A 16,239-nucleotide genomic window follows, 5' to 3' on the forward strand; every position below is an offset into this window, starting at 1 on the left:
TTATCACTGAATCCCACATAGCTTTTTTCTTCATCATTTTGCCTCAAACCAATGTCTGACTTACTGATTTATAATAACATTATAATATTCATACTTAGTAGATGCTGAAAGCTTTCTCCTTGGTAATTACATACTGGAAAAACGTTTGTTTTTTAATTCTTTACAACTGAAAAGTTGTCTTAACATTTCCTTATCACATTATCTCAATTTTCTTTACAACTTTTTGAAGCTAAGTTTATATTGCGTTTGCCTCTTCAGCATCCCCCTCTTCACCACGTTAAAGACAGCTCTGCCTGCTCCAATTAGTCTCCAACAGAGAACAGTTCTAGTTGTGAGACAGAGGCTAAGGCATCTGTGCATCCCTACCACCATCAGGGTTGTCGCCTGATGCTCCTCACAAAGCACGTCTTCTGTCTCATATTAGTGGAGCAGCCACAGGCTCTTGTCTAATATTTTTTGGCATTAGGACCAGAAAATCTCAAAAAATATCACCTGGACTTTTCCATTTTTCAGCTTCTTCCCTGATGTTTCCTACAATTCAAGCAGCTTCATATGATTTTTGCCTAGTTATGTTCTCAAAAATGGCTGACACATTTTTGCTGAAACATAGCACTGAATAAAAATGTCAGACAAAGATGAACATTGCATATAGAAGTTTTCAGCTCAAATTACAAACAATATCTAAAGTGATGATGCAAATGATGAAAAAAATGTATGTATAATTTCTGGGTTCAAGCTGAAGTTCTTATTGACTGTGCAAAGTAGATTTTTTTACAATTTGTATTATAGTAGAGTCTGGGGAACTAAATGAAGATTAGGGTCCAATGTACTAAACAGAGTTTTAAAATTTAAAAATTGTTATTAACCAATGCATCAAAGTGAAAATAAATAGTTACGCATACTTACAGTATTTTTAGCTATTAAAATTACTTCAGGATTTTACAGTTAGGAACATCCTATGGTAATATCCTCAGTGACTGGGGTCGGACTAATCTTGCTCAGTACTGAGTTGGCTACTGGAAATAATCACCCGAACGATGCGTAGTGCCACTGATAACAGACCTACAAGTGCACCTTCTTTCCCGATTGCTGGTTTGTTTCCCCAAATCCACAGTCACTGCCCCAGATGTTTCCAGCCATGCAGATGAGCCATAGTTCACATCACCTGAACATTGGTAGCATTTTGTGACTTCCCAGCCTCAGAATTGAACTGGGTAGAAATTAACTGGGGAGAAACCTGGCACCCTTCCCAAAAGAGCCAGCACAAAGGGTCAATGTACAACATCTTCAGGAGAACGTTAAACTTTATTTATAAATTGTTACTTATTTGTTTTGGTTCTGTTATCTGGTGCATCGGAAGCGGCATGAGCACAAAGACCGGATTTGAAGATGCATCATGTCAGGGGTGAAAGATGAAAAGAGCTGCTTTGGCACAAAGCAGAGTAGATTCAGGGCAGAGTGACACTTTTCAGGGTTTTCTGTGGGGATTGACTTTAGATAGTTTGACGAGTAAAGAGGAGCGAGACGAGCAGAGGCGGGTTATCTTCAAGTAGGGCTCCGCCTGCGGATCTCTTGGTGGAAAAGCTGCCGGGTGCAGTCAAGCGGCCTGAGGGGAGCAGGGGTCGGGGAGACCTCGGAGGTTATACAGGGGCGGGGGGGACATACACTGCTGAGAAGGGCAAGTTTCAAGGGGAACCTGCACATGAGGCAGGACCCGTGAAAAAAAGAGAGGCAATAGGCTGCCGCCTGCACCACGGGCAAAGCAGAGCTGACAACCCCACCCTCCTCCGCGGCGCTCGGCTGCCATATAACCACTCCCCTCCCGGCGGCCGTGTCCTCAACCTGCCACTCCGGGACTGCGTATGCGCATTCCGGATGGCGGCGAACGCGCTGCTGAGCGCATGCGCTGATCCTTCCGGCCTTCTGCCCTGTTTCCCTTCCCCCCCACTCCTTCCCGCCTTTGCCATGGCGACACCGAGTGGATTGATCCGGGCCCTGCACCGCGGGACCCTCGGCCAGGTAACCGGCCTGGGACACTTCCCCCGTCCCGCGTGGGGCGCGGGGTCCCCTCCCGGTCTCTCCGGTTGGGCCGGCCCAACCGTCAACCCGCCCCCCGTGCAGCGGGCTGGCTCCGCGCATGCGTGATGAGGCGGCCGGGGCGGCGGGCGCCGCGCCGGCGGGGGCCGCGGGGGCGCAGGGGGGGGCTAGGCCAGGCCAGGCCGGGCCGGGCCGGGGCGGGTGCTGTGAGCTCCTGCCGCCCATCACGCCGCCGTTGTCTGCCCCGTCCTTCCTACTTTCCAGCTGGTTGTCTGTGGAGCCTCTTGGGCGTAGGGGCTTTTACTCCGCGGGGCACACGGGGTTTAGGGGCACGGGAGAGAGGGAGGCCTGAGCCAGCAAGTGAGGCGTGGGGGCGCAGCGTCAGCTCCTGCCGCGCCTGTTCGGTGTCTTGGTGGTCGTTCAAGTGCTGAGGTACCGCTGGACGTTATTCAACGTTGGTCTTTACTTTTTCCCTAGAGCACTGCCTTCCGATTTTAAATGTACCTACAGGCTACAAACTCTTGTCTTTTCCAGCAGAAAAAAAACCCGCATAGGTGTCTGAACATTAGTTAGAGGATGTATGTCAACCCTCTGCCTTGGTATGTAGACAGTTGTGGTGGGTAGTAGTTAAATTTGCTTAACGCATTTGGGGTTTTCATTGTAACCATAAGGAACAGGAACTTGCCTCCCCCCTGCATTACGAAATTGAAATAAAGGAGCGATTGATTGCATTGATTGTATCTGGGAAGATACTCTAAGCAATCAGCCAACTCAGCTAGGAATACATTCAACGAGCATGTGATTGTAGGCAACCTCCTTCATAAAGTTTTCTGTCTATAAATTATTTGCCTTACCAATCCAAATTTTTATGTAGCTTGTAGTCTTGTTTTTAAAATTAGTAGAAGAATGATTTATTAAAATAATCTGATGACAATAATACTAATGTTGCATCATTTTGGTGAATGTTTGTTTCTCTTAGCTGGACAATTGGCTTTTTCATGAAAATCATGCTTATGTTTGTGTATCATCCAAATCCTGAACGGTATGCTATGTTTCTATAATGGAACACTTTATCCAGAATGCGTGTCAGTGTAGATGTGTCTCATGTTCCTTGTGAGGAGAAACAGGATAAGCAGAAGATCAAAGATGGCTTTCAGTTTCTTGGTGTTATCCTTGCTGTCTGTGACCTTGCAGCAACTGAATTCTGTTACCATCAACCATGGAGTGGTTATTCTGAGAATTTCAGTCTAAAACATACACTAATACACAAAAAGTTAGTGTATATAGTGGTGAGTCTGGGTAAAGTACAAGTTGCAGGAATGTTTGAGTTATTTCAGAACTAGGATTTTTAAGGTTAAACTTAAGAAATTAAGGCATATTTTAGTTACTTATCAAGACAGCTAATAGTATGCAAATGACCTTCATTCTGCCCTTTCTATTGAGGAGGTAGAGTGAGAGGGAAAGAGGGAGAAGCTGTTATCCCATATGAAACTTTCCTTTCATAACCGATATTTTACTTAGTAACTGTATGCTTCCTACTAGGTGTTACTATGAGGCAGAGGTAAGGTTTCCGCTTATATTTTTTGTTTCAGCATTTGTGTATAAGACTACTTTGAATTTTAACCATGCAGAAGACCTAAAGAGTCTTGACATGGCACAGTCAATAATTTGTTGGGTGTTTCCATTCCTTTAGGTGCTTTGATTTCATTTCACTTATGTGTACCTAAATCTTTCTAGGTTTTTAACACTTAAAATTTGAACAGTTACACTGTCCCTGTAATACGTTTGCCAAAGCAAACAACATGCAGATCTTGCAAAGATGCTTCAAACCACTCTTTATTTTTAGAACAAGAACTGCAAAGTTCCTTGAAAAATATTGAAAGGGTTTGTATATGCTTATCTTTCCAGCTACTCATAGTGGCTCTTTGGGATCCATTCAGTATCCTAGCAGGTACCCTCCCCTGCCTTCATTCTTCTAGCAAAGGATTCTGGTTTATCTTGTGTAATAGAGAAATCTGCTCTGAGTGAACTTGGCTCTGTTATATCTTAATATTAGCTCTGACATAAACTTCTTTGCCACCTGTGCGTGGCCCATCAGATCAAGATTACTCATCAGGTGCTTTGTCACCTGGTTACTGTTACCTGATGTCCTTTAGATGTGATGGGTCTGAGAATGTACTTCCTTCCTCTTATTCTTTAAATGTTTTAATTTAAAAAACAAGAAGCCCAAAGTTAGTGTTGGTTATGTAACTTCATACTGCCCGCCCCCAAATAACAATAGTAATTTGTTTCTCTGATTTTAAATTTGCAAGTCCAATAGGCTGTGGGCTTTTGTCACTTTCCTCTCTCACTTTAAGTGCCCTCTTATGTCTATCTGGAAAGAATTGCACTGGAATTGAAGTGGTACTTCAGTGCTTCTTCAAAAGAATTGAAGAAAAAAACCTGACTTCCTAATTTATGCTGTTCCTGTTGCCAGACACTTCAGAGTAGTTCAACTGTTATGGCAGAGAGCTTGGAACAGATCATGTATTTGCTGTGTGCTAATGAGGAATATTCAAATTTCAAGCTGGAAATGTGTTTGTCTTCAAGCTCGAGCAGTATATATCTACTGACACCCTTATAGTTTTGGTGTTTAAGTATTTGTTAATGCCGTCATAGTTATTAGAAGATGTAATTTCTGTGGTTTCAGCTTTGTTTCACTGTAGCGCACAGTTCATCGTTATGCTGGATTTATCATGCTGTGGAAAAGTTCCTCTATACTTTTTGTTGTACGTATTTCTAGTACACAACTAGAATATGTAGACATAATGTATATGGTTAAGAAGAAAGTAACTTTTTTTTGAGAGATTAATTATATTTTGGGTGAGACAACTCATGGGTTGAGATAAAGACAGTATAATAAGTAAAGCAAAAGCCATGAGTGCAAGCAAAGCAAAACAAGGAATTCATTCACTACTTCCCATCAGCAGGCAGGTGTTCAGCCATCTCCAGGAAAGCAGGGCTCCGTCATGCATAACCGTTACTTGGGAAGACAAACACCATCACTCCAAATGTCCCCCGCTTCCTTCTTCCCCCAGCTTTATATGCTGAGTATGACATAATATGGTATGGGATATCCCTTTGGTCAGTTGGAGTCCGCTGTCCCTGCCTGTGTCCCCTCCCACCTTCTTGTGCACCCCCAGCCTGCTCGCTGGTGGGCTGGTATGAGGAGTGGAAAAGGCCTTGACTCTGTGTAAGCACTGCTCAGCAATAACAAAAACATCTCTGTATTATCAACACTGTTTCCAGCACCAATCCAAAACATAGCCCCATACTAGCTACTATGAAGAAAATTAACTCTATCCCAGCCAAAACCAGCACAGAGTCATACAAAGTTTGTATGGTTTGAAATAGCCTTGAGATACAAAGATTGGTTTGAGTCCCACAGTCCCATGGATGATTATTTTACCTCTCAGTGAGTGCTGCACAGAAGACTTCTCTGGTGAATGTTTAGTCAGGACCACTGCAAGTATGAGACCTTCACATCCAAGGAATCTTAGCCAACATGTTGGTAATCTTAGCAGCTCATTTAGGAATGTTCCTCTGTCTTTACCTGAGTTCATGTATATGAAAAAATGCCACAGTATAGATCCCTGTAGGTAGTTTCTCTGGGTTGCTTTACAGTTTGTGACCAAAGGTGGTGCTAAAATCAAGACACATTTACTGCTTCTTCCTCTACTGTGACAGCCTAATGGGTCTCAAGGTCAAAGTTAGACTTATCCAGCATGCTTTGCTCTTAACAAATCCATGTTTGCTGTTGTTTTCCTCTGGTTATCTTCTAGGGAATTGCAAAAGATGTTTTCTGTTCACTGAGAATTGATGCTAAGCAGACTACCTCCCAGACTGCTCCTCTTTTCCTGTATTTTTGGAGACAGGAATGACATTTGTCCTTTTTTGGTCTTCTAATACTTTGCTAGGCCTCTGTGAACCTCAATGATTCTGGCCAGTATTCTCAGTACTTTAAGAAGAGATCTTCAGACTGGTTGGCTCTGATGAAATTTGATTCATTTTTTAAGTAAGTATTGTTCTTTCTGTATTCAGGCCACCTGATCACTCCATTGTTACTGTGCTATTCATGTTAATGACCAGTCATATTTCGTATTTTTTAATGAAGATGGCTGTGAAAAAGGCAGTTAGATAAAAATTGAAAGGTTGTTTTGGAGGAGACTATTAAAATGCTTTTTCCCAGATTGCAAATCTAATCTTGAATGTTTTTAGCTATAGTTACCATATGGGTTCCAGAGAAAGGAAGTAACTGAAATTACCAGGCCCTAATCCTTAAGGATTTCAAAGATTGTAGTTAAAACTATAGTGGGAGAGAGAGCTCAATTTTTAGTATCATTCAGATGTGTTATGAATGAAATGCAAACACTTTAAAAGCATCCATGTTCCCATCTTGAATTTGTTGCTGTCGCATAGGGGTCACTTTGTCAACCATTGATGAAGTGAGTCCCCAGGTGCATGTAACAAGCTGCACACATACACAGGTTACTGCAGCAGGTCAACTTCAGAATGTCTATCCAGGCAGTCATGTGCTGAGATTGATGGATGAGCAGACAGATTTTTAAGTGCTTGCCTTGGATTTATGATTGTGACAGTCCCCAGTGTAGCATCTCTTTCTTCTAGAGAGCATGAAGGTTGGAGGTAGCAAAGTGCTTTTGACTGAGGAAAAAAAAGCTGGACATGCAAATACCTGTTAGACAGCAAAGACCCATGCTGTTTCCTGGTGTCCAGTGTGGGGTTGTTCAGTATGTTGTAATCTACAGCACCTTTAGGAAAGATTGAAGTGACTTGAGAAATGCTTTCCACATACAAGCAGCCTCTATGTGGACTCGTGTAGAAATTGGTACCGTGGTTTATTTTTTTTTCCTTAATTTCCTGTTTTCCTGTTTTCCGGACTTTTAACTTTTTTTGACTGTTGTTGTTGGGCACAGATGCTAGAAGTTATTTAGTTACCCAACTCTTCCTGAAATCAGCTGGATTTAGAAACATGTTCCAGCCTTTGGATTAAACCTGTAGTGTCTCCTATCCACGTTGGAATGGAAGTCTTTCCTAATCAGTCATTTGTCTTTATTTTAATCACTAAATAACTTACGTTTAATCCTCTAGGGAAACTGGCTTATCTTTCAGATAAAGCATTGGAAGCGTTCTCTATGCCAGAATGAAACCATTAGCTTGTGTGTCATTTTCAGAGCTGAAGTTAGTATGCAGTGAGAATATACATGTCTTGGGTCTTCACTGGGTTTGAGAGAACTCAGATTTCCACACAGATTTATTAGACCTTTCAGTCGTAGAGAGGCTTCTCCTAATCTGCCTTGCTTAATGCCTTGTCTCTAGTGGATTTTGGCCACTGTTGTAGCTGCACAGGAGAGAGCCCCCATTGTAGACAAATGAAGGATCTTTGAAGCGTGAACGGGTCCTATTCATTTCCATAATGGAGTTCTAACAATAAAGCCTGGCAAATGTAGATTGTTTTAGCAGGAAACAGCCCTTTATTCTGGCATCTTGGCAGGGCTTGGGTAGAGTCCCACCATTCTTTCCCCCTCTGGCCCTTGCTTTCACTCTCTTGGCTGAGCCTGTTTTTTCTCTTGAGAGACTTCTGTTTTTATTAACTTGTTTTTGTACAGTGAGTTTAATGAAAGATGCTACTCTGGCAGTCCTGGATATTGAAGTTTTGTGTAAATTTCTCCGGTGCATATGTTGGACAAACATACTGTGAATGGTACAGTCTGTAGTGGATCACCTCTGTCTCTAAACCACAGACTGGGGGTCTTATTTTAATGCTGTTTCATTGGCAGATAGAATTTCCATTTACTAATACAGCAAGTGCTATTCTAGACATTCAACAATTACTTTTTCCATGACACAAGTTGTGGTTTATGCTGGGACTCTAGGGTTAGATGAACAAACATTTTGTGGAGTTGAATCAAATTACAGTAGGATCAGAAGTTGAAGTGAAGAAAACCCCTAAACATTAAGTCAGTTAAGTCACCTTAGATCATATATTTTTTGAGCTCTGCCAAGTTTGTAAGTAGTGGATTGAAATTGTTTTGCTTTTCATTATTTGAGCCGTTGACTGTAACAATACCATTTCTGGAGTCCCCAACTCAGATAAATCACGTAGCAGATTTTATAATTTTCTGTTGTATCAGGCAAATCTATGTATCCACTGGACAGGATTAAATACATTTTTTTCCCCCAGAGATGTCCACCTTGAGAGTGCACTGAAGTTCTCACTGCAAGGGAAAGGAAATAGATATGTATTTGTATATATGTATACACACACACACACAAATATACAATGAAGTATGTATACTTACTTTTTAATTTCCCTCATTCTTGTGCTGAAATTTGATTGCTACCAGAAATGAAATGTCTGCTTTTACTTTTAACTTTGAGTTCTTTGAATTATGCTAGGGCTTGCTTCTGCTTCTTGGAGCTGGCAGAGGTAATGGAAAGGTGAAGTTTACCTGATTGCCTCGGTGATGTCTGCATGATATCTGAATGAAGAATTAGTGTTGTGTGGAGGGAGCACTAATAGAGATTTCCTCAATTTTCATGGTGTTGCACATAGGTCATGTTATGAACTACTACCAGGAAGCTGTTATCTTCATAACCAGGCAGGTAAAACCCTGCTATGCTTCATTTGTATTTAGATGGCACTTTCATAACTGTACAGACTAGGAAATTTTTTTGTTTAGATTTCCTTGTTTATAGATAAGGAGTTTGGAGCCTTACAGTACGCATTAGAAGGTGAATTAAGTGCTTTGTGTTGATATTTCAAAGTAGGGTAAGCCCATCTAGTTCACCTACTTAGGTGGGTGTCAATATTTATGTTCCTGTGCAGAAAGATCCCAGGGTTGGATAGTGCTAAGTTTCCATTTTTGAGGCTCAGAGCTCCTGTATAACTCTTCTAATTCCCAGAAGTATTCAGAAGCTAAAGTGAGATGAAATTTTATACACACTCCCACTCTGACAGGTGGAGTATATGTGGTTTTGAATCCCATCACTGTCGTTTCTAGTCACATACACTCAGTGACAATCAAATATATCACCTTGGTCTTCATGGTATCCTCCTCACAACCTGGATGCTGAACTATTAATCTCATTTAGAAGGTTGTTGGCCAGCATTCAAAAAAATTGAATTGCTAGCATCTTCACAACTTCCTAGGCTCACCATCATCTTTTTTCCTTTTGCCAGGTGCATAGTTCTGACTTTGGAATCTCCCATGTTAGCTGTGCCTTGGAAAAGATATAGGAACATTTCCATGTTAATAAAAGACTCCAGGCTTCCTGATGATCTCACCAAAGATTCACATAGCAAGTATTTTTGTCACTTGCTTTCACACTTGTAGATACTCTAATATCCCTGTCCTTTGGCAGCGAGATTGCTAAATGGCCTCTTTTGAGCTTATCCAACAGCAGGATCAGTTCTTTTCAGGAATTCTGTCTTAATCCTAGGTCTCATGGGCATTCACTTTTCTGCTTACCAGCATTAATTTTTACATTAACAACAGCAAAGAAATATGGGGAGGTACAAACTTTTGATGACAGAACCACATTATGCTATCCTTCCTGAATACAATCTTTTTATAGCCGCATCAAAGTTTTTTTCAAAGGTGATCTTGGACTTCTGCTTGAATTGGGTTATCAATTTTGCAAATATTTTTCTTGAAATCACATACTTGCCAAGATGTGGAAAGACTTTACTTAATAGGCATCCATAGGGTGCTTTCCATTTGCATGGAAGAACAAAACAGTTTCAAACATTTAAAAGCCTCTTTGTTGCTTATGTAAAGGGAATGAGGGGTCCAGCCCTCTGAATTCCTGACTAAATCTCATTTTGCGTCTCTGCTGGCAACAAATTAGCCCATGTAATTGCTGCCACCAAGAATGAGTACACATTCTGCTCTTCATACATTTCCACTGTTGGGGGGTTTTTTTGTTTTGTTTTGTTTTTCTGGAAGATAGCCATGTTTGAGATCTTTGCAGAGTTAAAGCAATGTCAGCACTTTGCATGTTTATCAAGCATTAAGCCAGGTCAGAACAGCCAAAGGTGCTGTCACTCCCTTCAGAGGGACATTTTTACAGTTGGCCATGCAACATTGATTGTAAGTCTCTAGTAGAATACTTGCCAGTACTCAAAGAAAAATTACACATCTCTTGGATACCTGCAGTACAAACACTCGGCTTCTTTTACACTGATGTACTCCAAAGGGTACATCCAAATTGAGAGTTGGTAATTTGCCTGGTTTCCTGTGGGCCAGTTTGAATAATACAGGTAAGTTAGCAAGGGAGGGCTCATCTTTAAAACAAAGCAGTGAGTGTCACACACGAACTAGGGAACTTTTCATTTGACATTTCTGGGCTCAATATGTGTAATAAGATGAAACTACCTGAAAGGAGGTTGTAGAGAGGTGGGGGTCGGTCTCTTCTCCCAGGTAACAAGTGATAGGACAAGAGGAAATGGCCTCAAGTTGCGCCAGGGGAGGTTTAGACTGGATATTAGGAAATTTTTCTTCACCGAGAGGGTTATCAAGCATTGGAACAGACTGCCCAGGGAAGTGGTTGAGTCGCCATCCCTGGAGGTATTTAAAGGACGGTTGGATGAGGTACTTAGGGATATGGTGTAGTGGTGGTTTTTGGCAGTGTTAGGTTTATGGTTGGACTCGATGATCTTAAAGGTCTTTTCCAACCTATATGATTCTGTGATTCTGTGATTCTGTAATAAGCGGGACTGTGCTACAGTTTGCTGTGACTTGGGTGACATGTGCTGTGGCTGTTCTAGTCTCACAGGTAATGTTCTATGAACTTCTACGTGCTTTAGGTCTCAAACGTGATAACCCTTAACTGTGCTGCTACAAATCCTTACCTGTATTGCTTTTGGTTTTACATTCCTTAGATGTTAGTGACCAAGGGGCAGACTTTTTTGAGCAGCTTTTTATTCTACTAGTGACTGAAGATGCTGGTGCACATTAGAGATCAATCCTAGAAGAACTTCCTCTCATGTAAGCAAAGAATTTGCTCTGTATACAGAAAACTTCAGTTGTAAATTCACTCTGCTTGTTCAATGGAAATACAGACACTACACTCATCCTATCTTCAACCTTGGATTAAATTCCTTAGGAAGATAATATAGCTTTTATTGACCGTTTACTTTTTGGGGTCAGTGCTTGTATCTAAACTAGGGCATCCAGATGAGCTTCTGTGCTCCTGGACACAGGAACATGCTTGGCTACATCCTCTTGGAGGGCAAGACCTGAGCACAAATGAACCTCTCTGTCCCCCTCATCCATTCCTCATCCATTGTTTGTCCTTCCTGTGGAAACAGCCCAGCCTGGTGATTTCAGGACCAACGTGCACAGATAAAAACAGTTTAACGGTAGTCTATGAGTATTGTCTGTCTTCAGAAAAAGTTTTTAAAATTCTGTAGAAGTCCCTGATACAAGTATGATTATTATGTCTAAAATATTTAAATTGATAGAATTCTCTTCAGCTGTCAGATAGACAAGGAGGACCAGCTGTAGCATTTTCTTTGTGCCTGTGTGCACCATTAGGGAATTTACTGAGACTTCCACCTCTTAAGGCCTCTCAACAGCCATCAGGTGGTTTTAAAACTTTCCTTTTCACCTGAGATGAATTTCAGGCAGTGGCCACAAGGTGAAAGTTTTTGAACAGCTGTGTTAACTTTGGCTCCATGTGAAATGAAGCCAACTTTTCCTTGCTACAGGAAATTGCCAAATAAAATAATGAAGAGGAAATGAACTACTCTTTGAGTTTCTAGCACAATATTCTGAAGAAACATAGTAATTCCAAACAAAAAATATTTTTTAAAAAACATCCCTCTAGATGTAAGTCGATAGTCTTTGTTTATATCCCATAGGGCAATCTTGGTAGCAAGCAGACTCCTCACTTGAACAAAATATATAAAAAAATATAATAACCTCTCAGCTAGAGGTCAGAGAAGGAGCAAGAGTGATCAGATGTTTTTAAAAGATTTGGATACTACTGTGATCAAAAACATAAAACTTCTTTAATTTCTCTGGGAGGGAAGTATTTAGTTATGGGGGCATTCTTTAGCTTTTTGTTTTGTTTTGCTTTAAGCATTGTGATGTTTTCAGTACTTAAAATGGTTTCATCTATTAACTTAAAAGCAGATCAACATTTCATATATCAAATAACCTATATTTATAATTTAGAAGTACAATAAACTTTTCTTTACATTTTGACACTAACGCTGGTATCATGTAGCAAAATGAGTGCTAATTCTTCACTTGTTGCTATCAGTTTAATAAAACTCTTGAAGCAGTGTACACTTCTGAATGTAGATATATACCAGTTTACAAGTATTAAATGTTAACCTGTGTTTTACACCTCTTGACAACATGGAATGGTTTTTCAAAGCATGTCAGTATTCAGCTGCTACCTGTGTAAAGGCCTCAATTCTTAAATTTTCTTAAATGCAGGTAGGAAGACTTGAATCTTGAAATGCCATGAGATCTAGCCTATCTAAATAGAACTCTAAGTTCTCTTCCATCCTCTTTGGTTATCACACTTTGACCTTAATCATGCCTATATAAGATCATAGGCTCAGAGGACCAGAAGAGACTCAACTAGAGGTGATCTGGTGCTTCCCCAGCCCAAAATAAAAATTAGCTGCCCCTACATCTTTATCAACACATCTCGGTGTTTTGGTTTGCCTTTTTTTTTAATAAAGAACCTCTCTAACCACTCTTCTGAAATGTTTTCTTTTTCTTACTGTTGGAAGGTTTTCTTTACATCTGGTCGAATCTTTCTTACTGCAACTTAAGTTCATTGTTTCTTACCCTATTAACCATGGTCCCAAAAGTCGTATGTAGAAGACAACATATTTAAGGCATGTTTAAGACCTTGTCCCTCCACAGTCTTCCTTCTACTAGACTAAACCTCAGTTCTTTCAGGATTTCCTCCATAGTCTCATTTCTGAGGTCTCTCATTGTACTTGATTGTATTTCTATGGCCTCTTTCTACCATTCCTTTGAAACACAGGACTTAAAACATGTCCCAGTGCTCCAGCTTGAGGCCACCCTCATCCTCAGTAGGGTGAGTAAATTGTTTTGTCTTTTCTGGATTTTAATCCTATTCATATATTTCTGTGCAACTTTTGCTGTATTTTATGAAAGTGGTGGTTTTGCAGCAGCATGATAGTGATTCATACTCACCACCTAGAATGTTACAAACCCCAGATCCTGTTCAGCAGTAGTTGCCTGGACAGCTATTTTCCTTCCTGTGTTTGTGCAGTTGAGTAGTCCTTTCTGTATAGATCTATGTACTTTTGCCTGGTAAATAGCATCCTGTTTTTTCAGACCGTTTCTTCGCTTTGTCAATATCATTTTGAGCCCTTATCATCCTTCCACCTTTGTGTCATCTGCAGGTTTAATGAATACTCTTTATTTCATCATCCAGATTATTGATGATATTAAAATATTAAATAATACCAGACCCAAGAGAAAACCCTGTAAAACTGTATTTGGTATATCTTTCCACAACCATTGTAAGCCATCAATAAGTGCTGTTTCGTTTTTTTTCTGTCCAGTTCCACCCACAGCATATATTATGTTCTAGGTGCTATTTCTCTAGCTTGTGGGAAACTGAGATGATACTGGAACTTAATGAAAATCAGCATATAACCTTTAGTACTTCTTCTCCATTCTAGCATCTCTTGTGCTATAGAAGGTTATCAGAGTGATCTGACATCACTAGTTCTTGAGAAATACTGCTGTCTGCCATTTATAGCTGTAATCTTTTCTAAGTTCTTTATTTGTTCCCATATTTTTCCAAGAACTGAAGTTAAGCTGACTGATACAGAGTAACTCCACTTAGGTGAGATCCTGGAGTGGAGCGTGAGGTTCTCTGCTTGCTCCCTGGCCCATTGCTGCTGTGCCAGTGTGCTTTCTGCCAGCCCACAGGGCTGCAGCTGGATCAGGAGGAAGGCAGACCTGGTGGGTGCTTTGAAGAACTGTTTCCAGAAGGCATCTGTGCCCTCAAATTTTAATTGTTTGGTTGCTGCTGGTTCAGCCACATTGTTCAATGAACAGTAAAGTAGTTTTTCTGTGGATTTGTGTCTTAGGGGTGTTCTCCACAGTGTAATAAGCCTGTGTCTCTGCTCCCTCTCCTTTTTCCTTGTGCCACTTTCTCCAAGCAATGCCTACAGTACTGTAACTGTCACATTTTCAGCTTCGAGCATTCTGTGCATCATCTAATGGATTTGGAAGCAGCACGTACTGAACTGGCGTGACCTTCATGCCTTGCCTGGCTGGCCAGAACGTTCCTGCTGATGGTTCAGCATGCTTAGCTCCCGCTGCAGCCTCCTGTCACTGAGTCATTAATTTGGTTTATCTCTTAGCACCTTACTTGTGAGGTAGTTGTAGGAACATAGTGTAATTAAGTCCTTTACCCTTTCACTGAATCAGGGTGAAATGGACTGTTAAGGCCTGCAGTTAATGTCTGTGGTTAGGTAGTTTGACTGAAGAAGCTTTATGCCTTAGCTGAAAAACAGGGAAGTAAATGGTTTGAGAATAGTTAATGCAGGGTTAAGGCTGATAGCCTGCTGCCTATCTTGGACCATTTGAAACTATTAACTGCAGTTCTGTGTATGTCTTTGAAAAGCAGGAGGTGCAGAAGTAGTGCATGTGTCAGCATGTGTTGGACTTGCTCTGTAACTGCGCCTCCTTGGGGCATGTCTCACCTTTGAACAGATGCCATAGCATGCTGTCCTTCCAGTTGATGCAGAAAACTGTAGGGACCACAGCAAAAAAAAAAAGACTATCAGGCTGTGTCCTTGCTAAAGACGACATCGTGGCTTAGAATAAGATTGGTGACCACTGTTGGTTGCATGGCGACCCAGTGCTTGGTTCCTTCACTGACTGTGCACAGACCCTTCCCGCTCTGTCAGCACTTCTTGTCCTAGTACCTCTGCAGAGTACTTGAGTCAGCTCTTCTGTTTTGTAGACTGCTGGCTGCTTAAAAGTCCCCTAGCCAGAGTTTGTATAACCTGTTTCACTGGGCGCGGGAGGGAAGGGTCCGTGGCTGCCTCGGGTCCAGAGGTACCTTGTGTTGCGTGGTGGTGTGAACTGCAGCAACCTGCTGTAGATAATCCTTGTGTCTGTCACTACAGCTGTCACTAGCACATTGAGTGCCACATGGAGCTCATAAAGGCAAATGAGAGAATAGATTTGCAGAACGCAGCGTATAACATTAAAAGATCCATTTGCTTAGTCATCTTTAACAAGGCAGCATGAGAGGGCAGCCTAACCCAAACACAGTTATACTGTATTCTTTTGCTAGCCCTAGAGGGCAGAGTTAAATTTATAGGGTGGGGTTAGTATGTGCTGTAAATGTTCCTCCTTTAAATGTGTTTCTCATTTTAAATATAAATATTAAAATCTTACTTAAATATAAATGCATTTGACATTCAAGAAAGGGGTACCAAGCAGTGCTGTTTAAATCTTAATTTAGTTCCATTTCTGAGCAATGAGTTAGTCCTTTCTCAGAAGCTATTTATCTGAAAACTTGCTCTGGTCTAAATATGTTTCTTTCGAATTTAATGGTAGCTCTTTAATCCCTAATTTTAAGAATTAAGCATGATAAAATACCGTTTGTACCAGATGAATTTGATGTATTGAATTACCAGATCAAGATAAACATGTTTCAAAGGTTTCTACAGCAAGTTTGTGGAGAAGTAAGTACTTAAAAAGCAATAAATGAAGCAAAGTCTGTAGTATCTAGACTGCTTCTAAGTTTCCCTTTTCCTTCAATTTTTTTTTTCTATCTCTAATAACATTAACACTTAAATTGTCCCAATTAGGCTTTAAAATTTATGCTTTAGCTAGTAAAATCTGACTTGTCTGGTTTCCCTTCATTTTGCTGCTAATAGCTGTCTGAAGACAGGTTTTGCTAAGCCAAGATTAACAGACGAACATACCATTTTAGCAATGAGAGCTTTGAAGTTGCAAAGTATTAATGAGGGACTTAAAAAAATCATAGACAGATGCAAAAGATGCAGTGGTTGGGGACTTTTGTCAGCCAAAGAATTTCTTTTGTCTCTGAGGTTGAAGCAAGTTTTTGGGTTTGGGTTGGGTTTTTTTCCCCCTTTTTCATCCCTGTTGGGAGGATCCTCATGTT

General features: G+C 40.8%; 1 protein-coding gene across 5 annotated transcripts in view; it reads left to right on the forward strand.

Moving 5' to 3' along the window:
- The first annotated feature begins 1,885 nt into the window (after positions 1-1,885).
- Positions 1,886-16,239, forward strand: part of WARS2 (tryptophanyl tRNA synthetase 2, mitochondrial) — a 50,741-nt gene continuing 36,387 nt past the window's right edge. For all 5 annotated transcript variants that reach the window (XR_012777077.1, XM_075511661.1, XM_075511639.1 and 2 more), the window contains exon 1: positions 1,886-2,019. Coding sequence is in view for 4 of the 5 variants with exons in the window: in XM_075511661.1 (XP_075367776.1) it covers positions 1,966-2,019 (54 nt within the window). In the remaining variant the exon portion in view is untranslated. The remainder of the gene's footprint in view (positions 2,020-16,239) is intronic.

This window comes from Mycteria americana, chromosome 1, assembly GCF_035582795.1.
Source record: "Mycteria americana isolate JAX WOST 10 ecotype Jacksonville Zoo and Gardens chromosome 1, USCA_MyAme_1.0, whole genome shotgun sequence".
NCBI classification, from domain to species: Eukaryota; Metazoa; Chordata; class Aves; order Ciconiiformes; family Ciconiidae; genus Mycteria; species Mycteria americana.